The sequence below is a fragment of the Gossypium hirsutum genome, chromosome D08 (assembly GCF_007990345.1).
Source record: "Gossypium hirsutum isolate 1008001.06 chromosome D08, Gossypium_hirsutum_v2.1, whole genome shotgun sequence".
NCBI classification, from domain to species: domain Eukaryota; kingdom Viridiplantae; phylum Streptophyta; class Magnoliopsida; order Malvales; family Malvaceae; genus Gossypium; species Gossypium hirsutum.
Genome location: NC_053444.1, coordinates 49,487,147 through 49,514,097, shown reverse-complemented (window position 1 = coordinate 49,514,097; position 26,951 = coordinate 49,487,147). Strand labels below are relative to the sequence as shown.

At 30.9% G+C, this 26,951-nt stretch overlaps 1 protein-coding gene and 1 non-coding gene across 14 annotated transcripts; one reads left to right on the top strand and one right to left on the bottom strand.

The window, feature by feature from the left end:
• Nucleotides 1–3,722: 3,722 nt before the first annotated feature.
• Nucleotides 3,723–5,361, bottom strand: LOC107900942 (abscisic acid receptor PYL9). 2 transcript variants are annotated; one of them, XM_041098263.1, is made up of 4 exons: nucleotides 5,218–5,358; nucleotides 4,931–5,117; nucleotides 4,317–4,532; nucleotides 3,723–4,242 (listed from the first exon to the last, which is right to left on the bottom strand). In XM_041098263.1, the coding sequence occupies exons 2-4, from the start codon at nucleotides 5,054–5,056 to the stop codon at nucleotides 4,024–4,026; spliced, it is 561 nt and encodes a 186-aa protein (XP_040954197.1). In that variant the 5' UTR covers nucleotides 5,057–5,117; nucleotides 5,218–5,358; the 3' UTR covers nucleotides 3,723–4,023. The 2 variants fall into 2 exon arrangements, with proteins under 2 accessions (XP_040954197.1, XP_016682224.1); XM_016826735.2 differs by having other exon boundaries at nucleotides 4,931–5,361.
• A 16,930-nt stretch (nucleotides 5,362–22,291) lies between these two features.
• Nucleotides 22,292–26,457, top strand: LOC107900943 (uncharacterized). Of its 12 annotated transcripts, XR_005916774.1 has the most exons (8): nucleotides 22,336–22,830; nucleotides 22,908–23,031; nucleotides 23,267–23,342; nucleotides 23,565–23,787; nucleotides 23,903–23,982; nucleotides 25,055–25,209; nucleotides 25,291–25,357; nucleotides 26,203–26,457. It is a non-coding gene; the product is annotated as an uncharacterized protein (transcript). The 12 variants fall into 12 exon arrangements; XR_005916770.1 differs by lacking the exon at nucleotides 23,267–23,342 and having other exon boundaries at nucleotides 22,325–22,830; nucleotides 26,200–26,457; XR_005916768.1 differs by lacking the exon at nucleotides 23,267–23,342 and having other exon boundaries at nucleotides 22,338–22,830; nucleotides 22,919–23,031; nucleotides 25,049–25,209.
• Nucleotides 26,458–26,951: the final 494 nt, after the last annotated feature.

The following is a 26,951-nucleotide window of genomic DNA, read 5'->3' as shown; positions in this document are numbered from 1 at the left end:
AATTTAATTATTTATGAGACAATAGTTAAAATTAAATTCTAAATATTATTAAAAATATTATATTTGCGTCAAGTTAATTTTAACTTTAACTATTTTACTTTGTCATTAATCAATTTATTAATTTTAATATTTAGTTTAAATTAGAAATTTCATAGAAAATTTAATTTATACAGTACTTTTCATTTAACCTTAAAACAATATAGTTTAAAATTCAAAAGTAAAACATAATATAATATTTATCATAAGGATAAATAATATTATCATAAAAATAAATATTATTTAATTATCATAAAATTAAAAAATAAAATTTATTTTAAAATTTATTTTATAAAATTACCCATATCATATAAATATATATATTAAAATTTTGAATCATTAATTATATATACACATATTATAAAAATTTTATCTTTCAAATTTTTTCCTCACAATTAAAACATAAATTATATTCATAATATTACAAATATATTATCTTTCAAAAGCTTAAGTACAATTTAAAGTTGTTTATATTTTTCAAAATTTATTTTATTAATAGTTTTAATTAATATGTCGTAACGCAACTCATACGTCACGGATAGAAAACTAGTTATATGATATATATATATATATATTTATTTATTTATTTATATGATTCTATTTTTTGTTTTGGATTAATTTATTTAATAAAAAATCTTCAAGCGTTTCCTCCATGGAATTAAGAGACATAAAAGATTTTTCTATTTTGATTCTTTTACATTTTTTAAAGCTCCACTCGTGAAACAATACTTTATTCTCTTTTAAGTTTATCAATAAGCTTCAGTGGTATTTACCTTTAATGGTAGATGTATGCTTTATTCATATATATATATATATAAAAATAATACTTCATTTCATTTGGGTTGATTTGTCTTATATGTTACCAAGAATGTTGCTTGCTTTCATTACTATGATTACTTTAATGCATTGATCTTAGCAGTGATGTTTGGAGGAGAATCTTGGTGGGCAATATCCTGGTTTTGGGATTGGTCATATATTCCATTCAATATGGATATTTCCGAATTATTCTTGCGTGAATTTAACAAGGACAATGGACATCACTAAGATGCCAAAAACCACTTTATTCCTTGTTTAGATGAATGGAGTACTCCTCCTATGGCATTTCGGCTCCAATTCTGCCCTATAAAAGGGACCTCATGAGGCCACCCCTTACTCAAGTGAAATAGCTAAGAGATGTTTGGGGATGTACATGCAACCCTTTTTTACTCTCTTCCAAAGGCTTCAAGCTGCTATATGAAAACAATCATAGTTCGAAGTCTTGGAAGAGAGTAAAGAAAAGTTGACATGATTTTACGCGTCCATCACCTTATATACATGATGTTGTTTTACTGTATTTCAAGTTTTTATATTTTGAAGGCTCATTGAAGAAATGCAAGCTTGTGGAAGACACCAAATTTGCTGCAAATATAAAATATTAGATTAACCATGATAATATTTGTTTACTATTACTTCTATACTAACTACCATAATAACATCTTTTTTGGCCATGTTGACGATTGTTTGTTTGTTGTGCGGTTCAAGTCACATTTGTGCTTTTTCTTAGATATTGCTAATCGCAGCAAAGTTGTGTTTTCTTTCATACTTTTGTGGCTCTAAATATGTCTCACTTCCTTTACTTGTCTTTTTTTTTTCTTAATTTAGTCCTTCTGTATCTAATTTAAGGAATCTAGTTCTTTATTAGTGTAGTTTAAAAATCAAAATCCATTGATAAAATTGATAATCTACTTTTGCCGAAGTTTAACATGTGTTATTAATTAGATTTTAGTTTTTTTTTAATTAGGTGTTTAAATGTTTAAGTATCCCATATTTAAAATCAATTAACACAAAATTTACGAGAGTTTGGACAAAATATTGATCTTGAAAAATAGGCTTGACCCAAATAGTAGGTCAATTTAGATAGGGCCAGGCTTGGGCCCAAGCATTGAAGACCATAGTTTGACCTAAATCGAACTATTTTCATATTTTTGTAATATATTATATTATGTATAACACATAAAAATTAAATCTATAGTAACATATTACTATAATATAAACATATTAAAAAAAGTTAAGTTGTCTATATAAACAAATTTAATAAATGCAAAATATATAAATTTATTAAATATTAAATTAAAAATAATATAAATGTTTTTAAAATAATTTAAAAAATATTATGAACAAGTTAAAATGAGATTAAATTAGTCATTTATAAATATAGATGAGCTTGAATAATATTTAAAATTTATATTTTGAACTACACCAAATTTAAATAAATATAAAATATATTAATATCATATTTAATCACACGAAAGAAATGGAGTATTGACCATCTAAATTTGAAACAACAAACAATGCCTTGGGGGAGTTTTATTATGTTTGTAAAGATATTCCACAATTGGTTTGTATTTAATGCACCATCAGTTATTATATTTATTTTTAAAAACTTTTAACAAGGTCTGAGCTTGTATGGTGGACATTTATGTATTAATTGTGTGTTAAATGCAAACTTTATTTTATGTACCATTTGTTGGGAAGTTTTATTATATCAGTTAATCTGTTTTAATGTTTTAATTGAAAGGGGGAAAAAAGTTTGTTTGAAATATTTAGTCATATTTGTAAGAAGAAATTGCGAAATCTTACAAAATTTCAGGACTTTACTAGTAGAATTGTCTATTTTTTAAAATATTTCATAAACAGACCAAAACATTATAAAAACTGTTGTACCTATAATGAAAAATATATTATAATACGTCTACGATGTAAATGAAAATTATAATTTATAAAATTTGATATAAAAATAATAAAAATGTTTAAACACATAATGTTCATGTTCAAATCTTATTAGGTTTTTAATATAAGACCATTCTCAAAATAATATAATTTATTTTGTAAAACAATACTATTTTAGTGAAAGAGATTAAATTTGCAATATTTAAAATGCTATATAGAACAATGGCAGCATATATATTTGATTTTGAAAATGCTGGACAGCCGAACCTAGAGATTTCCCAAGTGGAATGCTTGTGGCAACAATGTCTTAGAGGCCTTATGTTAGTGTTTACATTCCGATCTTAAGTGAGTAAAAAGATCCGTCCCTTCGATCTTCTTCCTCCATTACAAATCCTCTTGGAAACAATTACATCATTAAATACACGGGTATGGAAAAGGGTACAACCCGGATTAAGACGAAACGTGAAGCTCGTTAGCCACTTATCTTCATTTATAGAAAGCACAAGAAAACATTTTAATGGAACCAACCAATGACATCGTTACAGCTTCAAAACTAGAAGCGTTACATCCTTACAAGTTTCCAGGATATGAAATGATAATTATTATGTTTTACCAACTTTCTATGACGTGCTCTCACTCTTCCAACTTCCATTCTCACGTGTTTGAAGTTGATTTGTTGCAGAAAATGCAAAAGTCTTTCCAGTTTCCACCAAGGTAGGTCTTTTACTTTAAACAAAGATCATCACAAGATGTTTTTGATCAGTTAACGTGCTGTGCAACATTATGACTCAGAAAAAGCTAATCTTGGTGCATTTCCATGGTGTACCCACACTTTTCTGCACTCAAATCAATAGGCTGAGAACTCTACTCAACAAATATCTACTTTTTAAGTTTCCAAAAATGAAAACTAGCAGCAATACCAAAAATGATCCCAACAAGAGACTACTAAAAATAGACACCATCATAAAACATATCTGTACTTCAAATGGTTTCTCCAAATTCATCCTGCTGGGCCTGGCTGCTGCTACAAATATGGGAAATGGAATTAAAATTCTCCCATCTCTTCTTAATCTTAAATATTTACAAATAAGACCGTAGTTTTGGAGGCTTGTAATGAATTCGGATGTCTCATAGATAAACTACTTACTCATGCATTTAAACTAAGAACCAAAAGGGTGTTAAAAGAGTGTTCCATAACAAAGTGAAAGATGATCATATATCACAAACTCCTAAAGATTAGTCTTTTTCTTTTGGTCATCACAATTCCACCTTTTTCAGTTAGTATCGGTTGATAGGCTCTGTCTGGTCCATCACAGCCATCCTCTCTGAAACATCGGCTAACGATTTCAGGTTACATCGGATCAAAGCTTCCACGAAGTAACAAGTTTCGTCCGTGGTGTTCCCTTCCGGCACATCCACGACGAACGATTCGATCACCATTGTACCTGGCCTTCCTTCAATAACCTCGGGATGCACCGTCATGATCGAAGAATAATTCTGCAGTCAACAAAATGAGTACCGTGACACAGAAAACAAGTGTTAAGGGAGAAAGAAACGTTAGTATTTTGTACCCTAAGACGGTGGTCGCCGCCGACGATTTTGATGCCTAAAATGTGTTCTTCGTCATCGAGAAGTTCCAACCGTTCGGTGCTGGTGGTTGCCGGAAGTCCGGACTTGACGTTGACCTCTCTAACACTGCCGATCCCGAGGTCCCCTTTCATTATACACCTGCTGACGAAGGGCTTGTACTTTTGCGGCTGGTCAAATCTCCTTACCAATGACCATACCTATCCATAGTTAAAGAAAACAGAAACAGAACAACAAACCCATCGTTAAAATCAGACATTTACGAACCATCGAGTTAACAGAAATTCATAATCTTGGCTAAAATAGTCTGGGTTCTTTTTTTTTTCTTTTTTTATCAGTGAAAAAATAGAAAAAAGCAGAGACAATACATACTCGTAGGTTTACTTTTCTTTTTTTTGGGGGGGGGTTAATTTTCGACCAAGAACACAGATTTGATTTGACTTTTGGGTAACAAAACAAAGAGAATAGATTTGGGTTTCAGCAGATCCATAGGAGAGTAGAAAGAAAAACGTGTCAACGGCCTAAACGGCGGCGAGAAAAACGAACAAATGGGGGAAAAGGGGGAAATTATAGAGGAGTCTCAAACTGAGGAACTTACGAGATGAACAGGAGCTTTGATGTGTTTAACAAGAGCAGAGGTGCACTGGTCGTCTCTGATGTTGTGCCTGTGATGTCTCTGTATGTACTGGGATTCCATCATACTCTGAGCATCATCACCGTTCATTTCTTCTACCTTTTTTCCCAAACTGATATATAAGGATAAAAACGAGTTGTGTTGTTTGCCTCTTTAAACAAATCAGAAGGTGAAAAATTAGAGGAGAGTAGCAAGAGAGAAGAAAAGCAAGAGATTTGGTGAGGATGTCAACAAAGGGAAGGGGGCCTTACTCTTTAGCCTTTTGCTTTTGGTTTAGGTTTCAGGCGTTTGGTTGGGACCAGGCTCAGCCTCTTACTTTCCGTAATTAAATCAAGGTTTTTCTCTGTTCTTTCACTTGTCTATACCCTGTTACCTCTCCATTTTTGTAAAATAGCAAATATTTTGAGATACTTTTCTTATTTTATATTTAAATAAATTTTTAAAATCATAAAATTCAAATCAACTCAAATGTAAACAGTAAAATGGAAATAAATAACATAAAAAAATTTTATATCAATTTTAGTAAATTTATTATATAATTAACTCACGTGAATGTTCCTTAATCTAGCATCATACACAACATTTAAGATCTTTTAACGTGACAGATATTTTCTATTTTTGTACTTGGATAGTTTCATCCATTGACATATCAAAATCTTTTAAATTAAATTAACGTGAAATCCATTTTGAGAAATATTATTCGTATTATAAAAAAATATTTCACAACCATAAAAAAATTAAAGTAATTAATTAAACTTTAAATATTTTACTATTTTACTATTATAATATTAATTCACTTTAAATATATAATATCAATAAAAATAACTTTACTTTAAAATATTTCAATTAATTTTAAAATATTTTATCTGTGAGATATTATATAGAAATTTCTTTACTATATTTTATAGAAAATTTATGCAAAAATTATAAAATAATTTAATATATTTTAATTAATAAATATAATTAATTCGTGCATCACTTGTTAAAGAAACTAGTATATATATGTGATGTATTGATTATGTATAATTTTATATAGGGTAAGTTATACCAACAATTACTCAACTTTGATCTCAATGACAAAACAGTCACTCAACTTTTAAAAAATAACAAATCAACCACAAACGTTATTGTAAAGTTAAAAATCAATCACCCATTGACATTTTTCATTACAGACCAAACGGGATAGGTGATGTGGCTCGTTAACTAGTTGATGTGGCCAGTTAACTAGCCACGATGGAAACCTAATTAACTCAATTAGCTGACGTGGCCACTAACATTTTGTCTCCAAATTCTGCCATTCTGAAACTAGACTTTTTCAAACCACAACTCCCAATCTATGCCCTCGTGGTTTGGATTTCAAATTACCAAAATCTAGTTAGGGTTTTGAATTACTAGAATCTAGTTTGGGTTTTGGCATGGGAAGATTTGACTAGCCATTGTTGTGTTGCCAAACCACAGTTGCAATCTTGTGTCGCCAAAACCAGAAACAAATATTGCAACCCAACCTCCCAACTGCGACGACCATCAGTTCGAACTCGATTGCAACAGCAACAATCACATCATTTTATCCTTAAACCATGGTAGATTCTATGTCCAAAGCATCTGGTATGAATCCTCTATGATCTGAGCCATTGACCGTGGCTAGTTAACAATAAGAAGAAGAAGAAAAAGAAGAAGAAGAAGAAGAAGAAGAAGAAGAAGAAGAGAAGAAATGGAGATGCCAAAAAAAAGCTATGGCATTTTTAAGTTCGCTAATCCTTGCCACTACCATAGACATTGTTGTTACTGTTGCCTCTACTCTGCGTGTCACCTTTGTTTTCTCTTATTCTTCTTCCTCATTTTCTTGCAATTCTTCTCATTTCCCCAACACAGAATAAGGCAATGTTATACGAGTTTTCAAACAGAGATTAGAGGTGCATTTAGCCAGATACAGAGAAGAAAAACTCTTGATCATTCTAGTCACCAGAATTGTTCTTTGTGAAGCTTGCTCTACCGCCGTCATTGAAATCCACAGCCTCATGCTGTTGTTGAACCACTCTAAAATTTTTCTCTTCTTCTGCTTTTTCTTTTACTGCCCAGCCTAGCTAGGGTTTTAAATTTGGGTCATTTACACATTGGGGTGACAAGTCAACTTTCCGTTACGTCTGTAACAAAAAATGGTTAGTATGACTTATTTGTTATTTTTTGAAAGTTGAGTGACTGTTTTGTCATTGAGTCCAAAGTTGAGTGATTGTCAGTATAATTTATCCTTTTATATATTATCAATGAATCAATTAATGATTTACAGTGAGCCTTCTCTATAACAGCCACACTCTATAATAATATTTCATTATCATAGTCAAGTTTGTTATAGATATGATTTTTTGTATTTTATTTTTACCCTTTATAACAACTTTTCATTTATAACAATAAACAACTAAAAAGTATGTACACTTCATATACTAATTTAGTTTTCTATAACAACCTTTTATCTCAAATTTTAGTGAAATTGTTTATATTTTTAAGTGAAATAAAAAAATAAATCTTAATTAAGATATAATTTGGATCTCCTTATTGATATTATTAATATATTATAATTTAAAATTTTTTAAAAAATTAATAAGATGTAAATTTCAAATATTGTTATAATTACATAATAAGTATTTCTCTATAAAATTTAAAATTTTGACAAACAATTTGCTTGTTATAAAAGGGTTGAATATAGCAAAGCTTTTAAAAATAAATTTATGTAACTTATGTTTTAACGAAGTGTACTCGGTATAAAATCTACCCTAAAAAACTAGTGCATAAAATCATTTATTAGAATATCAGATGAATACATATTATTATTATTATTATTATTATTATAGACAATGAAAGCAAAATAAATAAATAATAATAATTATTCATTTATTACACCTTATAAAAAATTAATCAAAATTTTTATTAAGTTTTGAACTTACTAATATATCTTTTGTTGTTCGTTGTAGGGTAAATTACATCTATGGTCACTTTTGTTTACCTCAAGTTACATTTTAGTCACTTAGGTTGAAATGTTACGTTTTAGTCACTTACGTTATCATGTTGTAACATTTTAGTCACTGAGTCATTAATTGCTATTAACAATTAACAATAACCTGACATGGTATGTTAAATTATCATTTCAAACAAAAAATTTAGGTTAAATTATATTTTTCGTTTTGAGCAATTTTTTTTCTTTCATGTTCTTTTAACTTTCTTTTTTTCTTTATTTTTCATTCTCTTCTGTTTCCCCCTCTATTTTCCTACATTCTTCATTTTTTTTAACATATCATTGGCAGTGAAAAAAGAATCATGGTATGGGTTTATGGGTTTTGATTATAGTCAATGATGATTTCGACTTCCTACTTATTTTTTCACTGACAATTTATCTTCTTGATATATTAAAAGAAATTGAGAAGATAAGAAAATAAAAGGAGAAACATAAGAGGATGAAAAATAAAGTCAGCACGTTCAAATTAATTATTATAGTCAATTTAATTATTAAGAAAAGAAAGTTTTAATTTATAATATATCATATTCTCAACATTCTACTAATGTTTTAATAATCATTAAAGAATTATTATTACATTAAGAAAAGAATAATTACTATCATAAAAGTTTAAATTTGAATTCAGTTCATATTTTAAACGAGATTAATTTTTTATTTAAATTTAATATTTTTATCTAAACTCTTTTAAATTTAGACCGAATGTTGGAGTTTGAAAAGATAATATCATCATTAGATCCACGGCTCAAAAAGAAATGTTTATTAACAAAACCCAAAAAGGTTAGGTGCAAAAATAAAGTAAGAACAAACATGACGTGAGCTTGGTTTGAAGATGACCTCTCCTAGTTTTACCCTTTTATAGTTAAACTTCATAACCCTCCAATACATATAACATAATCATTTCATACCTTTTTTTAGAGTTAAGAAATACGAAACTGTAACTTAAATCTGAGTCTATGTTAAAAAATACGTAAATTTTATTTTAACTAAAGCTCTCGTCTTTAAACCTGATCCTCCTCTCTCATGGTATCTTGTTATCTGCAATGGTTAAGTTAGTGCCCGTATTATGCTATCTCATACCTAAGCATAAGGCAAATGATTTAGGCCTTTAATTGATTATTAGCTCTACTTTTTCTTTCGAGCGGTGGAGGATTCTCCGCCAAAATGACAGGGCATTCATCCTTAGCCATTTGAAGGATTTTGTGGAGTTGAATAGGACCACGACAGCTTTGAAATTTTATCTCCACATTTTTTTTTATTTCTTATAAAACCAATTGAAATTTCCATCACCCATCTGATCCATTTGATTTGGGATTCATTCAATTTTAAAATTTGTTGTTTCTATTTAATACTCCTTTATCAGTTTTAATATATTTTTTAAAAAAATTTATATAAAAAAACTAGTAAGTTCATACGAAGGTTTTTGTTGACATGCTACAATGCTTTTTTTGGCAATGCTAAAGCAGGGGAAGAGGAAAGAAGAGATGGGGTTAGGTTAGGTCAAGTAGTGGGTAGCAGACAAGGAGCTGTTTGAGCAGAAATGGAAAGGCCCCACTGAAAAAAAAAAACACCCAGCAATGGTGATTGCATTACACAATACACTTTATGCTGCAACATTAATAGCTTAGCCAATTTAAAATTCGACATCTGTCGTTGAGCCTGCCAGTTGCCATGTTCTCATGTTCTCCTTCAGTTGGAGAAGCCAATTGTTTCCCTTCTGCCTCTCCACTTTGTTTTACCATCATTATTGGCTTGCTCCTCTACTTGTAAACCTTTTTTTATCCCCCAACTCAATTTATTGTTAAATTGATAATTTAATAAAATTTTAATAAAATAATGCTTTCATTAAAACTTTCAATCACAATCCATTATTATAAGCGATTAAAAGTGAATAATTAATTAATTAAAATAATTTTAAAGAGCATAATCTAAGATCTCTTACTATTAAACAAGGCTTTATTAATGGAGAGATGACAAATTCAACAATGCAATCTTTTCGAAAATACCCTTAATATAATCCACTTGAACTTATAATCTTCATCTCACAAATTGACTTGATTCGTAAAATTATGTTATAAGACACAAATCAAAATTGTTTTCTTTTGGTAAAACACAAATACCTCAAGATTTTGTCACCCCTAAATACACACAAATAAATTTGATGTTTTATTTTTAGATTATAATCTTTTTATAAAAAAAAAGTACCTGCCAACTCAGCTGGTGAGAGAGAAAATAAAAAAGAGCAGCTCCTCCAGACGAAGAAAACGTTGGAAATGTTGGTCAGGACAGAGGCAGAAAAAAGGTGGTCCAATAATAAGAAATCAACTTCTTATCCTTTATTTTTTACCAAAATAACTGCAATATTATTGGATGGCTAACAAATAAATCCATTGGATCCAATCCTAGAACGACACAATTCAAAGCAATTGAAAGAAAAAGTGTCAACCTTATTTAATTTTTCTGACCAAAGTTGTTATTTCATTTTCTTTTCTCGTACTCCTTTTTGTTTAGTGTAAGCCATGTGTTTGATCTTTTTCCCTCTTCCACGACAATCCAAAAGCAAAAATAAAGGAACTATAAAGCAAGCTTTTATCTCAAGAAAATAAAGGCTATGTTTAAAGGTCTTCAAACAGGTGTAAATTTGAAGCTATGTGTATTATCTAGCAGACTGGTACTGCCTCTTACGGTTTCTTTTTTTCTTCCCAGTAAATAAAAAAATTATGACGTTTGAATTATTTGCATGATGAAGGAAAAAGAACTCTAAATCGATGGGTTTCAACACACTCCGTTTTATAGGATTGGGTGTTTTAAATCGAGTTCTAAAAGTAGGGAAACAATTTTTTATTTAGGTAAAGTTCACCTCATCTTGATATATTTATTAACTTACACTTAACTTTACAAGAATTTATAAAATATATTTGATTTAATTTTATAAAAGTTAACATAATATATAATATTTTGTAAAAAAATTTTAGTGTGCCAAGCAAGTTAAGGAAATCATTTTAAGATTGGTGTTGGGGATCGACCGTATAAGCAATGAAATAAAAAAAGGTAGAGAAGATCAAATACAATTTTTTTGTGAAAAATTCCTCTAAAGAGAATGAAAAACACGGGTAAATGAAGTTTTGGTTTTTTTACTAAATGAGTAAACAAACGAGAGTAAAATATGAAGAAAATAAACTTAAATGTATTAAATGTAAAAACTCAAATTTCGAAAACAAAACTCTAACTCGGGAACAAAATTCTCTCCATAGTTACCACGAAAACTCTTACAAAAACTCGTTTGCAACGACATTTTGTCACCTTAAAAGAGAGACCTTAGAGTATGCCTCTTAATTGGCTTATCAAAACAGGGACACAAGACCCCTTTAAATAAATTAAGATTAGAGGTTTAATCATGCTAAGATATTCATGTAGTAATCAGAGTTTAACCAGTAAAATATAGCATAGTTAACTAGGAAAAAAAACTCGGTTTACATGAAAAACACGTAACCATGTCACAACGTCGAGAAATTTCTTATCGTAATATCACAGTCTATTTAATCGAAAATACGAGACACATCCCATAATTGGAATGATACTTGGAGGAGTCAAAGTATTTATAAGCGGATTTCCTCCACTTTCATTTTATTTACAAGCCGCAGGGCTTGAAAGATAATTTGATCATTAAGAGCCTTTCAAGAAGAGGAATTGGTTGAAAATAATAATTATGAATATTTTTAGATTATATGTTTCAATTTTTATGGTTTTGTTGTTTTTGCGAAAGAAGTGATGAGTTGTGATTATTAATATTGCATCAGACTAATAAGACAACAAATATAATCCTTAAAACAAATATTTATAACTACCTCCAAAAAGCATATTTATTTATTTATTTATAACGTGTTTTTTAGACAATTGAGTTTTAATTCTAGAATTATTATTATTGTAATAATTAAGAGAGTATATGTTTTTAGATTATGAATAAAAGTAAGTATTCCTATATTAAATATAATATCTTTTTAATATTTTTATATAGTAACCCATCTGAACTCTAAGAAAATTACGTGGTACTGTTCTAAGTTTTAACTGATAAATCAATTCCATTATCTGAAAATAAAATTATTTTTCCCCCAAAGCCTTCAAGCATTATTTATATATTAGATTTAACAATTGCAATATTATGCAAATATTATACAATTAATAAATTAAAATATTTAAGATAGATATATAAAATTCATTTTACTCTCTCTATTAAAATTTATTCCACATTTGTTCTTCTACATTAAAAATTTATTCAGATCATAAAATTGTTAAAAATTTCCGTTAAATTGTTGATAATTTGGACAAACATATCATGCCTAATTTATTTACTCATAACTCAACTCATAAAAATCCAATCATCCATAAAAATATCTGTGCATTTTTGAAGTATTGTGTGACTGAAAAATCTATTAAGTCTGTACTTTTTTCAGTCACACAATCGTTCAAAGATACATGAAAATTTTAAGGATAGTTGAGTTTTTTATGAGTCGGGTTGGATCATGGATAAATCAATTGGGTATGATATATTTTGTGTAACAGCCCGTTTTCAGTTAAATCGGAACAACGATTTTGGGACCACAAATCCGAGGTAGAAAGAAAATTTATTTTAATATTATTTTATGGTCTATGGTATGATAGGAATGTTGTATGAAAATCTCGTATAAATTTTACCGATTACATGTCTAATTTGTTGAAAAATAATAAATTAAAAAAAGGTACAAAACTTATTAATTATAATAGTTAAGTGATTAAATAGCTTAACCAATAAATAAGGGAGGACTTAAGGCATAAATATGCCTCAAGTAAATGGCTGAGGCGGCATAACATAGGAAATTAATAAAATAAAACCAATTAAAATGAAATAAAATTGGAATTAAAGATTTTCTAGACATTTCCTCATAAAATTCGGCCAAGAACAGCCATGGGAGAGAAGGTTTAAGCTGGTTCTTCAATTTTTGTTTAATGTGAGTCAAATCCATACCCGTTTCTTGAATTTTTTATATTTTTGAGATTCTTACAATTAGGTCCAAGTAACCTTTACCTTAGTTTTTATTTTTATTGAAAGTTTTGGAAGTTTCCATTGAGGAGTTTATATGATTTTAGTTATTAGATGATGAATTTGAGATGTTGTTGGGTAGTTAAAAGTATTTTGTTAAAGAATTTTGATGAAATCATGATTTAGGGATTAAATTGAAAAGATGTTGAATTCATAGAAAATTCTAAATTTTATGGAATTTATGGGCTGCTATTGATATATATAAATTTTCTAGGCTTGGAATAAGAATTAAATTGTATGAATTTCATTTTTCGAGCCTAGGGAGGAAATCATAATTAATTAAAAATATAAGGGCAAAATGGTAATTTTGCCAAAGATATGTATTGGATTCAATTGAGTATGAATTGTATTAAATTGATGTTAAATTCATTCATATAGATATGGATAGAACAGATATGGAGTTAGACCGAGGAAAAGAAAAAGTGTCAGATTAGTAAATTTTGCGTACACGAAAACTTGTCGAGGTAAGTTCGTATAATTAAATTGTATGTTTAAATGTTAAATTGAATTGTATGTATATGATTGTAATATTGCTCTGCATATAAAAGTAATCACATATCCGATGATGACCAACATGCATTAAGTCCCGTTTGAATAAATGAAATTCGATGGATACAGGGTTCCCGTATTGGCTGTGGTCCTGCATGTGTTGCGGACACACCACAGCTCAAAAGAGCGTCCCGTTATTAGCTCTCATGAACTTCCCATTAATTGGTTCTTGCAATATTCCAGTTAATAACTATTCGGAGCATCTCAATTGGTTGTGATCCAGCATGTGTTATGGACACACCGCAGCTCTTATGAGCGTCCTGATATATGGCTCTTCGGAGCTTCCCAATTAAAGGTTCTTCATGAGCTTTCCGATTAATTGGCTCTCCGGAGCTTCCCGATATTGGCTCGCTTGAACTTCCTGATTATGGCTCGGATGAGCTTCCCATTACATGGCTCGAAAGAGCTTCCCGTTATATGGCTTGAAAGAGCTTCTCGTTTACATGTTTGCATGAGCATTCATGTATATGAATTGACGGATTATAGTTTTGTACACCTTGTGTGTACAACCCATGTATCCATCGACATTTTAAATGATTGAACGGGCAAAATCCTGACATGAGAAAATATATGAATTCGAAATGAATCATTATCCGTATATACACGAAATCAATGGAAATTTGATATTTGATGAGCTCATACATGTTTCTTGATATTCATGTGAAATAAACGACTAACATGTTTGATGAGGTATGTGTTTAGGCTATTAGCCAAATTGTTTTGGATGTATTTTGTATGCTTACATTAGATGTAAAAGAATGGTAAATTAATTTCTCGTTATACGAACTTACTAAGCTTAAAAGCTTACTCTGTTTTATTTTTCCTGTTTTATAGTAATTCAGAGGCTCGAATTGGTTGGAAATTGGTCGGAGCATCATCACATTATCCTTCAGCTCATTTCGGTATAAATATTAAATTACTTTTGGTTATAATGGCATGTATAGGCTAAATTTAGCCAATGATGACATGTATATATGTATATGTTTGGTTGAAAACTAGCCATTGGTATGGCTTGTAAATGATATGTTTTGATATGTAAAAATGACCTTAATATGTTTGATGTGTATTTGAGATGAATGAATGTAGATAATCATATAGACATGTTAGTGATTGGTTTGTGATGGTATAAATGGTAAAATATGTCAATATGTATGTATGGTTATTTTAGTAAATTGGATAGTTAAACATATATATTGATATGTCGTGCATATGACCTAGTTTTGGCTTGATTTGAATGTTTTTGTATTGGCTTGTGAATGTGTTAAAGTGTGAATGTAGGTGGAAGACAAATTGGGTGAGAAATATGGCCTTGAAAAATGGCCTTATTTCGTCTACACGGTCAGAGACACGGGCGTGTGTCTCAACTGTGTGTGACACACAGTCTATCCCATGGGCGTGTGTCCCTTTCACCATGAAAAATTTTGAAATTTTTTGAAAAATTTTCTAAGTTTCCAGTTTGGTCCCGATTTAATTCTAATGTGTATTTTGGGCATTGAGGGCTCATTTAAGGGACGATATGAGTGATTATGATTGTTTTTTGATATGAATGTAAAATGATATGAAATGTCTGTATTTGAGTTTGTAAATTTCAGTAATGCTCTGTAACCCTTTTACTGCGACGGATATGGGCTATGAGTTTTACATTTATTGGTATCAGAGCTACAGTTTAGCCGATTCTCAAATCTATGTAGCTTATACGAGTCTAGCTATACATGCCATTATATAACCTGTGATAGTGTGATATCTCCTGACCATTTTAAAACATGTTTTTCTTATAGTAATTTCATCCAACCGAGCTGAATCTGAAAAAGCTGAGAGCAATTCTCAAGCTTTAGTTCAAATAGTAGCCTCAAGTAGTAGAAGGCCAAAATCTGAGGGCCGAGGAGGAGAGGCTAAAGAAGCCTTCTTCGAAATGATGAACGAATGATTTACAGAATTTGTAAGAACAAATCTCGCTGTACAACAACCTCCACCCCCTCCTGTCTCTCAACTGGTTCCAAAAATGCCTCAAGGTACAGAACTTGTTAGAACTGGTAAGCCTCTTGTAGATAAAATTTGTAAATATGGGGCAGAAGAATTCAGAGCTACTGTTGAAGATGATCCTGAAAGGTCTGAATTCTAGTTAGAAAACACCATCAGAGTTCTGGTTGAACTATCTTGTAGACCGGCCGAATAACTGAAATGTGTTGTATCACTGCTAAAAGACTCAACTTACTAATGGTGGAACACCTTAATTTCTGTTGAACCGAAGAAGAAGCTCATTTGGGAATTTCTCCAAACTGAATTAAAAAAGAAGTATATTAGTCAGATATTCTTTAATCAGAAATAGAATGAGTTTTTAAAGTTTAAACAGGGGCATATGACAGTATCTGAGTATGAACAAGAATTTGTCCGACTGAGTTTAAACGGTTTGAAGAAGGTTTAAATGAAGACATAAAGTTGTTGGTTGGGATTTTTGAATTAAAAGAATTTGTCGTACTGGTCAATCGAGCTTATAAAGCTGAGGAACTGAGTAAAGAAAAAAACAAGCTGAGATAGAAGCTTAGACTTTAAGTAAAAGATTTACGGAAAAGTCACAACAATCGGCCTCAAAGGAATCGAAAAGATATCATGATCATTTTACCATCTCTACGGGGTACTCTGGGTACTCTAGGAGAGATAGAAGTATTCAACGCTCTAGTCCAAGATCTCAGGCTACATCTGTAGCAAGTGCTGGTAGTGTTAGAAGCACCAAACCTAGATGCAAGCACTGTAATAAACTGCATTTTGGAGCGTGCCGCATAAAAAGTGGAGCATATTTTAGATGTGGTTCTTTTGACCACTATCTTAGAGACTACCCGAGAAAGCCTGAAAAAGATATCGTCCAAACTTCAAGGTAGAACAACCCGCTACAAGGTGTAGACCACCTCGAAATCCCGACAATGTGAGTGGTAGCCGGGGTATGACAAAAGATTCAACCGTCAGATCTGAAGTACGAGCACCAGCCAAAACATATGTTATTCGTGCACGCGAGGATGTTTCTGCACCTGATGTTATTACTGGTACTTTTTCTCTTCTTGATACTGATATAACTGATTTAATTGATCCCGGTTCAAATTATTCATACATCAGCATGAACTTAGTGTTTAATAAAAATTTACCTGTCGAGTCTATTGAATTCGTGGTTAAATTATCAAACCTCCTAAGCCAATATGTGCTGGTGGATAAAATTTTCAAGAATTGTTCGTTAATGGTACGGGGTTACTATTTCCTTGTTGATTTGATGTTATTACCATTTGATGAGTTTGATGTGATTCTGGGCATGGACTAGTTAACTCAACATAATGCCGTGGTAAATTGTAAACAAAAGCATATTGTATTGAAATGTTAGAATGGTGAAATGCTCTGTATTGAATCTGATAAATTAGATGGGTTGTCTAATGTGATATCAACCATGTCAGTATAGAAATATATCAGAAAATGGTATGATGCTTACCTTGCTTATGTGTTAGACACTAAAGTATCTGAGTCGAAGATTAAATCAGCGCCAGTAGTCTATGAGTATCCTGATGTGCTTCCAAAAGAGTTACCTGGATTACCGCCGGTCAGAGAAGTTGAATTTTCTATAGATCTTGTTCTAGGTACAACTCTAATATCTATAGCACCATACAGAATGACCCCTACAGAATTAAAAGAGTTAAAAGCATAGTTGCAAGAATTGACTGACAGGGGTTTTGCTAGACCTAGTTCTTCACCCTAGGATGCACCGGTTCTGTTTGTTAAGAAAAAGGATGGATCCCTGCGATTATGTATTGATTACCAACAGCTCAACAAAGTTCCAATTAAGAATAAGTATCCACTGCATTGTATTGATGATTTGTTTGACCAATTGAAAGGTGCTAGAATATTTTTAAAGATTGATCTTCGTTCTGGTTATTATCAGTTACGAGTGAAAGACTCAAATATACTGAAAACAACATTCAGAACCAGGTACGGACACTATGAATTTCTTGTGATGCTGTTTGGCTTGACAAATGCACCTGCAGTATTTATGGATTTAATAAATAGAATTTTTAGACTATATCTCGATAGATTTGTTGTGGTGTTTATTGGTGATATTCTGATATATTCCCGAGATGAAAATGAACATGCTGATTATTTGAGAATTGTTCTGCAAACTCTACGTGAGAAACAATTGTATGCTAAACTTAGCAAATGTGCTCTAACATCTGGTCTAGCTGTTGAGTCTCTGGACGTACCCCTGTTAATTGCTCCAATTCCCAGATTCCTCTATGGTCTGCCTTTAGTGGGAGCATTTCCTGATCTTGCACTCGGTATTACTTCTCTTTTAACTGTTTCGGGACAATCCCGAATAAAATGATCTAGTGCACCACATCTGAAATAAGCATTTTGATTTGCTCAGCACTCATCGAGATGACATCTACCAAATTGAGCACACTCTAGTCTAGGTGGTCGAGTACTACCCACACTTGCGACTGTAGTAGTCTGAGCTCTTAAACCTACAAATCTTCTACCTCTATTTCGGTTAGGATACCCAGCTGAAAATTCGATCTAATAGAGAATTCTTTAGGCCTCTTGGATGTAGACTGAAATGATATGCTCATTTGCCTTTTCTTCATGTCTTGAACCTCAATTTCAGCTTTGCCCTTTTCTTTTTCTTTTAACAACTCCTCTACCTTACAGTCTCTTTCAACTAGAACAACAAACTCTTTTATCTCTAGAACTCCAACTGACAGTTGGATATCATCATTGAGCCCACCCTCAAATCTTTTGCACATGATAGCCTCTGTAGACACACACTCTCGAGCATACTTGCTGAGTCTAACAAATTCACGTTCATACTCGGTTACAGTCATCTTACCCTGCTTTAACTCAAGGAACTCTTTTCTTTTCTAGTCAATAAATCTCTGACTGATATACTTTTTACGGAACTCCTCCTGAAAGAAATTCCAAGTAACTCTCTCGCTCGGTACAACTGACACAAGAGTCTTCCACCAATGATAGACCAAATCTCTAAGGAGTAAGACAACACACTTCATGCATTCCTTAGGTGTACAGGATAACTCATCAAAGACTCTGATAGTATTCTCGAGCCAAAATTCTGCTCTCTCTGCATCCCATTGTTTTCTGATCTTATCAACTGGTGGCCTTTCTCTTATAACTATATCTATGACTGGGGGACCTACATGGGGGATCAGAGAATCATGAGGGGATGGAGGTCTAACAGCCGGATTCGTATAAACAAACTCAACAAACCATTTATTCATAGCTTGGAAGAAGGTTTCTCGAGCCCCTCCTCCCTGACTAACTGTAACGGGCCTTTCACTATTATCTGGTGGCACCGTCCCTTCTACGGGAGCGGGCGTATTACTCTCTACATCATCTGCACCAGCTCATTCGGGATCCATAACTATAAAAGAAAAACATTTTAAAATCGTCAGAAGTTGTCACACTATCAAAATACAAGTATGGCATGTATAGCTAGACTCTTATTCATACTGAATATTCTGAGAACCGACTAAACTCTCACTTTGATACCAATAAATGTAACAACCCTTACCCGAGACCATTTTCAGAGTCGAGCACGAGGCGTTATTTGACTTAACTTACTAGATCGGAGCATTAAACAAATTTTCTAAATACTTAAACAAATTAAAATAATTTATTTTACTATTTAGAATAAAACTGTCCACTTGCGTAACAGTCACTAATTTAATTATAACTCGAGTTAGAAAACTCAAAATTTAGATCCGTAAATTTTCCCTAAAACTAGACTCATATATCTTCTTATCATAAAATTTCCAGAATTTTTAGATTAGCCAAATAGTACAGTTTATTCATTAAAGTGTCCCCTATTTCACTGTCTGACGGTTCTGACACTACACCAAAATAGGCTTTTAGCGGCGTTTGGACAAAAAATGCCACTAAAAAATAAGCACTAGCGGCGCTTCTATAAAAACACCGCTAAAGGTCGAGAACTAGCGGCGCTTTTGGAAACTGCCGCTAAAAATAAGCATTAGCGGCATTTTTTTAAAAGCGCCGCAAAAAGCCTAAGCCCAACGACACAATTTTCTGAGTTTTTGGGGCCTTTAGCGGCGTTTTTGAAAAAGCGCCGCTAATGCTATGGCCTTTAGCGGCATTTTTGAAAAAGCGCCGCTAATGCTCGGGCCTTTAGCGGCGTTTTTGAAAAAGCGCCGCTAATAATAATAAAATCTAAATCCATTTCAATTATCTCATTTTTTGATATATTCTCAAGTAATGTTTCAATTATATATATTTTTATAAGTTGAAAAATTGATATTTCGTTGTATTTATTATATATTGGTCAAATTTACATTTAAATGATAACAAATAATATTGCTTAATACAAAATGTTTTTATTAAAGAGAAGTCGTCCTAACTCCTAACTATTTATTATTATTTTTCAATCACAGTTTATTTAAACTACTTTACTAGAAAAATATATTAAATTATGATTAAAATAAAATATCATAAAACTTAAATTGTTGTGTTGTAAAGAATAAAAAATAGAATAAATTTTTATAAGAATAATAATTTTTGATAGTTCGATTAAATAAATCAAAAAAAGTAATATAAAACACTAAATATCGTGATAAATAATATTATATATTGATAATTTTATTACCAAAAATAATTTTATATTTAGTTAATAAAAAATGAACACAACAATGACCTAATAGTATCTACTCAAGAGTAAGAACTGAAAATGAATGAAAGGGGACAAATGAGGTTGTTACTTGGTCTAATACCCACTAGAAATTAATACTAGCTAGGTTTTTTAGGTTGAGAAAGGGTTATAGGAAAATATTATAAATATTGAAATTCGAATAAAATTTATTAAATATTGAATTTTAGAAAATAATTAAGTGAAGTTGGGATTCAATTTAGCTAGTAGAGTCGGTGGGGTTAGTTGGACGATTTGCTCCCGGAAAGAAAAAGCTGCTTGTTTTTCTTTGATAACAAAAAGTGTTAGATGGGTCTCGAGTCTAGAGCCGAATGTTTATGGGATTAGGGATTCTGATTTAAGGGTTGTGATTTAAGGTTTATGGGTTAGGGGTTAGGGGTTAAGATCAGTTAAAGATTTAGGGTTTATGGATTCGATGTCAGGTTATGGTTTAGATTAATTAGCGTGTTTTAATTTATATATTAAATAATGTTTAGGGGTTAGGAATTTGAGGTCGGGTTAGGGTTTAGGGTTTAAGGATTAGAGATTTAGGGTCGAGTTAGGGTTTAGGGTTTAAGATTTAGATTAATTAGTGTTTTTTAATTTATATATTAAATAAGGTTAAGGGTTAGGGGTTAGGGGTTAGGGGTTTGTGGTTAAGAGTTAGTGATTTAGGGTTTAGAGATTCAGGGTTGAGTTAGGGTTTAAGGTTTAGATTAATTAGTATTTTTTAATTTATATACTAATTAAGTTCTTATATAATTGTAAAAGAGATAATAATAAATTGTAAATATTATTAATTTAAAATTGATATGCAATATACAATAATTGAATATAAAAAATTATAAAATATGCGAGCTTTGGCGGCGTTTATAGCAAAAACGCTGCTAATATGTATTAGAATTTTTCAAAACGGTGTCGTTTCATTATAAGAATTTAATTTATTAGTGGCGTTTCTTCTGTAGACGCCGGAAAAGGTAACATTAGCGGTGTTTATGACTAAAAAATATTTAATCTAAACCATTTGATATATTTAAATATTAGATTTAAAAAAATTAATAAAAATATGTAACAAATAGATACAGATAGGTAACTATCTATTTTAGATATATAGGACCAAATTATAGCAAATAAAAATAAAATACAAAAACTAAAATCATTCCATATTGAACATCTAGCAAAATAATTATATTTTAGTTAGGAAGAAATATCTCTAATAAAATGGAGATTAGATCGGAAATGAACAATATAAAATCATGATTAATGTCTCAATCTTTAATAGAAACTTGATATGTGAGAGATTAATTGCTTACGTTGAATAATTCTAACTTAATAATTAATTACAGCCATTTAATCATTTTTTTCTTATTAAAATATACGATATTTATTTTGAGAGTACTTGATTTTTTTTATAAAAATTTAATTTATAAAAAAATAATAAATGTTTTATAAAATCACTTAACTAATAATTTTTAACATACAAAATAAAAGATTTTTAGCATAGCAAAACAGTGTCGTTTTATTCCAAATGAAATAATTTTTTGCGGCGTTTTTATGAAAAACGCCGCAAAAGGTAAGCAATAGCGGCGTTTTTTAAAAAACGCCACAAAAATAATTTTATTTTAAAAATAACGCCATTTTATATAGCAAAACAGTGTCGTTTTATTCCAAATAAAATAATTTTTTGCGGCGTTTATGGCGGTGTTTTTATAAAAAACTCCACAAAATAAAATTTACTTTTAAAAAAATAGCGTCATTTTTTTAAATTCCCTCGTTTTATTCCAAATAAAATAATTTTTTGCGGCATTTGTGTAAAAAACGTCGCAATAGATAAGCAATAGCGGCGTTTTTATAAAAAAACGCCACAAAATAAAATTTACTTTTAAAAAAATAGCGCCATTTTTTAAAATTCCCTCGTTTTATTCCAAATAGAATAATTTTTTACGGCGTTTTTTACACAAACGCCGCAATAGATAAGAAATAGCGGCGTTTTTATAAAAAAATGCCACAAAATAAAATTTACTTTTAAAAAATAGTGCAATTTTTTAAAATTCCCTACCCCCTCCCCCCGAAATCCCTAACTTTCCCCCTAAAATCCCTAATTTCCCACATCCAATAAAGAAACCCAGAAGGTTATTCAACTTTGTGTTTCTTCCCAAGTGAAGCCAAACCCATCTTTGATTCTGTTTGCAATAAGAGCCAGGCGTAGCGGAACACTAAATCTCCCAACCATTCTCAAATCCTTCCCTAAATCCTCTTCTAAGATTTGGAAGTCTGAATAATCTACTTCACTTTTCACTTTGGCTTTAAGTTGCTCCATAAAACTTTCTACGCACTCATCATCAGCCTGCAGTTTAAGTCATGGAGATGCACATCAATTCTAAAGTCTAAACCCACCAAGAAGAAGCATGAAAAGAGATTTGAACAAAACCTTTCCATGTTTTGAAGCAGAAGATATATTTGCATCTCCTTCTTCCATTATTATTGTATTCTTTGTGTTCGACTTGGCTGCCTTCATCTGTTTTTTGGGTTGTTCTGTCACTGTAAGCTTTTCATATTCTTCTCTCATTCTTCTTCTCTGTTTTGCTTCCAATTTTGCTTTCTTTTCTTTATGATTTAGATTTTCTTAAGAAAAATAAAGAGATAAAGGAAATCGGAGGAAGAGGAGTTGAAAGATAAAGGAAACGAAGAGGGGGAGTAAGGTTGTTCGCTGAAATAAAGAGATAAAAAAAAGGTTGAAGAAGGTGAAGAATCTCTGTTTCAGTTTCTTTTTCTGTCTTTGCTTAAAAAAAATCTTTTTTCTTCTTTTTTTTTGTTGTGTAAATACACGTATTACCATAAATCATGTTTGTTTGCAAATTTGTAATATGACTTTAGGGACTGTTAATGTTATGTAAATTCTTATCCAATAATTTTTCTTGGGTAATGTTTTAGGGTTTATTAAATTTGTAATACTTTTCAGACACAATGTATATGCAGTTTCGAAAAGTGAGATGATTCCCCTCCCAAATTCATCTGTTAACCCAAGCATTACGGACTTTAGGAAAGAGAACAGGTCTTCTTCTATTCTGTTAAAGAACTGCGTCTACAGCTAGAGAGTCATTGTTTTGCAGAAAGATGTTTTATTCTATTATGTTCTGTTGTGTGAAAAGTAGAAAATTGTTTGTATGTGATAGAGTCTCGTTTGTGTTTGTTTTTAACCCAGGTGCTTTTATTCTGCTATGCATTTTACACATATGGTTTGTAATTTGATATTTGTTGTTTCATTTTTGTTTAGGTACAAGAAGCTCCTAAGCTCAGTGGATCTTACAAAGGACTTCTTTTTCAGCTATTCATACAATGTTATGTGTAGTCTTCAAAAGAACTTGTATAATAATGAACCAGGTGAGGTTCTTTATGAGACGATGTTTGTTTGGAATGAGTTCCTGACCTGAGGAATCCTCAATCACCTCAAGAATACTCTATGGACAGTTGCCTTGGTGTATGGCTTCTTTAAGCAGGTTAAGGATGGATACTTGGCTAATTTTTTTTATTCATTTTTGTTGTGCTCAATGGATGGATGGTTATAATTTCTTTCTAAGCTTCATAGTTTGATATTAGGGTCTGTGAATGTAGGCATCCTTTTCTGTATCTGGAAGGAGTTTCAAACTTTTGCTCATTGCAAGACGATCCCGTCACTATGAACCTGCGAAGAGGTAATCACTTAGGAATAGTTAAAAAAGACGCAAGTATTGAACTAGTGACTGGAACACATAGTTATATATGAATGAATTAGATTTTAAATTTGTTGTTACAGGATATGCTTTGTAGTAATCTTTGAAATACTTTGCCTTGAAATTATATTTTTTCAACTTAATTTATCTAGGCATGAAAGTCTTCAAAATTATCATAGCTTTTCTTTTCTGTTGATTCAAACTGTTCATTTAAACTCTTTTTTTTTTATATATATATACTATTTTTAATGAAATTATCATAGCTTCTCCTCTGAAATCTCGCTCTAAGATTTCGTCGTTTATCTTTCTCCATCTGGATTTTGATTGAGCTCTCTCTTCTTTCGTCTTGTAAGTCAAAAAGTCTTCTCATTTTTCTTTTGTTTTTTTTCAGTGTGATTTGATGGAAGATCAAATGTGATCGATGATTCTGTGTATGCGTGTGTTTTGGGGGGAAATTTAGTGTTTTTTGATTGATTCAAGCCATTTTATGATCTGGGTGTTGCTTAATTTTCTTAGATCTATTCTAAAATGTGAGGAAATTTCATGTCTTGGTTTTGCTCTTTTAGCCATTACTTTGGCTATAGTTTTTTGCTTGTTAATTGGATCCGGATCTCTCTTTCTCCTAATATATGAACGAAATGGGATTTAATAATAGAAATAATAGAAACGTGATTTTGATGAAAATAATACCTTTTTGATATAGTACCTTTTTGATGAAGTTATATCTTAAAGCTTATTTTAAGTGAGTAATGCATTTAATATTTCTAGTTAAATGATAGGTTGAGTTCAATTTCTTTATCTGGCACTTATTTTCCCCAATTGGACACTATATTTCTTAATTATGAGTGCCATTTTTTTATATAATCTTTTATTTTGGTAATGTTAAAATAGAGAAACAAAATAGTGCAATGTTTCTTTTCAGAGATTGTATGTTTGTGAGGATAATTTTCGTTATCTTTATAGATTTTTTATCTTTTTGTTTATCCATCTAACTTAACGTTAATTATGTTCTTCTCATCCTGTGTAAATGGCCATCGTGTAATGCAAGGTGCAGGGCTTCTGATTTTCCGAGGGAATATGACAGTGAATGCCTTCAAATTAATGAGAATTTCATACAGTCCGACTGCACACCTCTTCCTATTCTTGGTGCAGTGGACTGACTTTCACCTTGCAGGTGCACTCGGGCTGTTAAGAATCTTAATTTAGAAGGTTATATTTTGTTACTTCATGTTTATCTCTTGATGTAATAGTGAAAATTAGCTGTTTCTTCATCGTTATCATATCATGCAGGTTTATGTCGATGGTACTACCACCATGTCTACACATGAAAGGAAAGCAAGCATAAGAGAGTTCTATGGTATCTTTTCTTAATTTGTATGTTTTGTTACACTTAAAAACTATAGTTCTTATTTCGAGCTATTCTTCCAGTTTAGTTTGATGAACCAAAGCTATACAAATAATAGAAAAATAATAATAACGTGATTTTGATTGCATTTGGATGGTTTAATAATACTACCACCACTGATTTCGCCGTCAGATCTGGTTTTAAGGTTGCCTGTTTCTTCTTCCCTTATTTTATTTATAATTCATCAGCAATTTGCTTTAAGATTTGCTTTAAAATTTGATCTGTCTTGCTGGGTTTTTGTGCTGTGTCTTTGTAGAGTATCTATCTTATTTTATGTATATGATTTTTAGTTGTTCTCATTTTTTTTATAGGATTTATAGCGAGTTTGTTGATGTATATGATGGCTTTGTGCTTTTTTTTAGAAATATAATCTCTTCTGTTGATGAATGGAATTTCAAAACTAGTACTGATTACTGTATGAACTGCAGATTGTTTTGACTCATGAACATGCTGATTCATGGGGTTATTGATCATAGCCTACAAATTGCTTGTTATGCTGATTCATTATCAAGACATCTGTTGTTGAATGTACTTGCTCTTTTAGGTTCATACTTTATTATTATGGTTATGTTTTTTATTCCGACTCTTTATGATTTAAGTACCAGTGTCCGGAACCCATGGATGTGGGAAAACTTGGAAAAAAATTGAACATACTCATCTCAGACATGCCTTCATACCCATATCTGACATGTCTTTATACTGACACCTAACACTCATACCTAAGTCCGAGTAACATGGTTCTTTTCTTTTTCAAGTTCTAAATTGTTTAACAATAGGTTCTTTGTTTTCTTAAGCAGGGATGATGAAGATGATTTTGTTGCCAAGATGAAGGCAGCTGAGGAAGCCTTAGAAGCAAAACAAAAAGTAACAAATAGCTTGTCTGCTACCTGTTCTTTTTTTTTCATGTTTTATAATTTTGTGACAAATTGTTCTTGGTACTCTGAAGATATTTATGCAAAATTACCCTATAATTCTATTGTATTTATATTGCATGGCTGCACCATGTATTTCTTAACTATTTATATTGCATGGCTGCACCATGTATTTCTTAACTAGTTTGATAAATTTTATGTGTGGTGTTTAATTTTTCGTTATTGTCTGTGTAACTTGTAGCAAAAACTTACATTTGAGCTATCTTTCCATTGTTTATTTTAGTTTTGATTCTAAATTTTTATTTTTACTTTAATATTTACGACAACTTGAGTTCTAACTTTTGGATTTTAATTGTCTTATTAATTTACGGCCCTAAATTCTAAAACTAAATTCATTAATTTTTATATTTAGTTTTAAAGTTAAAATTTTCATAGAAAATTTAATTTAAATAATATTTTTTATTTATCCTTAGAAAGTATATTTAAAGTTCAAATTTAAAAAATATAATATAATATAATATAATATTTATCATAAAAATAATATTATTTGATTAAAATAGTTTTTTTTAAAGATTATGTTTTTAGCGGCGTTTGTGATAAAAAGCGCCGCTAAAGGTTTTGGTCTTTAGCGGCGTTTGTGGTAAAAGTGCCGCTAAAGGTCTTAGTCTTTAGCG

Excerpts from the sequence above, each read along its gene's own strand:
- LOC107900942 (XM_016826735.2), bottom strand. The coding sequence starts at position 5,056 with ATGAACGGTGATGATGCTCAGAGTATGATGGAATCCCAGTACATACAG. Across the intron at positions 4,533-4,930 it reads TCAAAGCTCCTGTTCATCTC|GTATGGTCATTGGTAAGGAG; the intron begins GTAAGTTCCTCA and ends AACTATGGATAG. Across the intron at positions 4,243-4,316 it reads GCGGCGACCACCGTCTTAGG|AATTATTCTTCGATCATGAC; the intron begins GTACAAAATACT and ends TGTTGACTGCAG.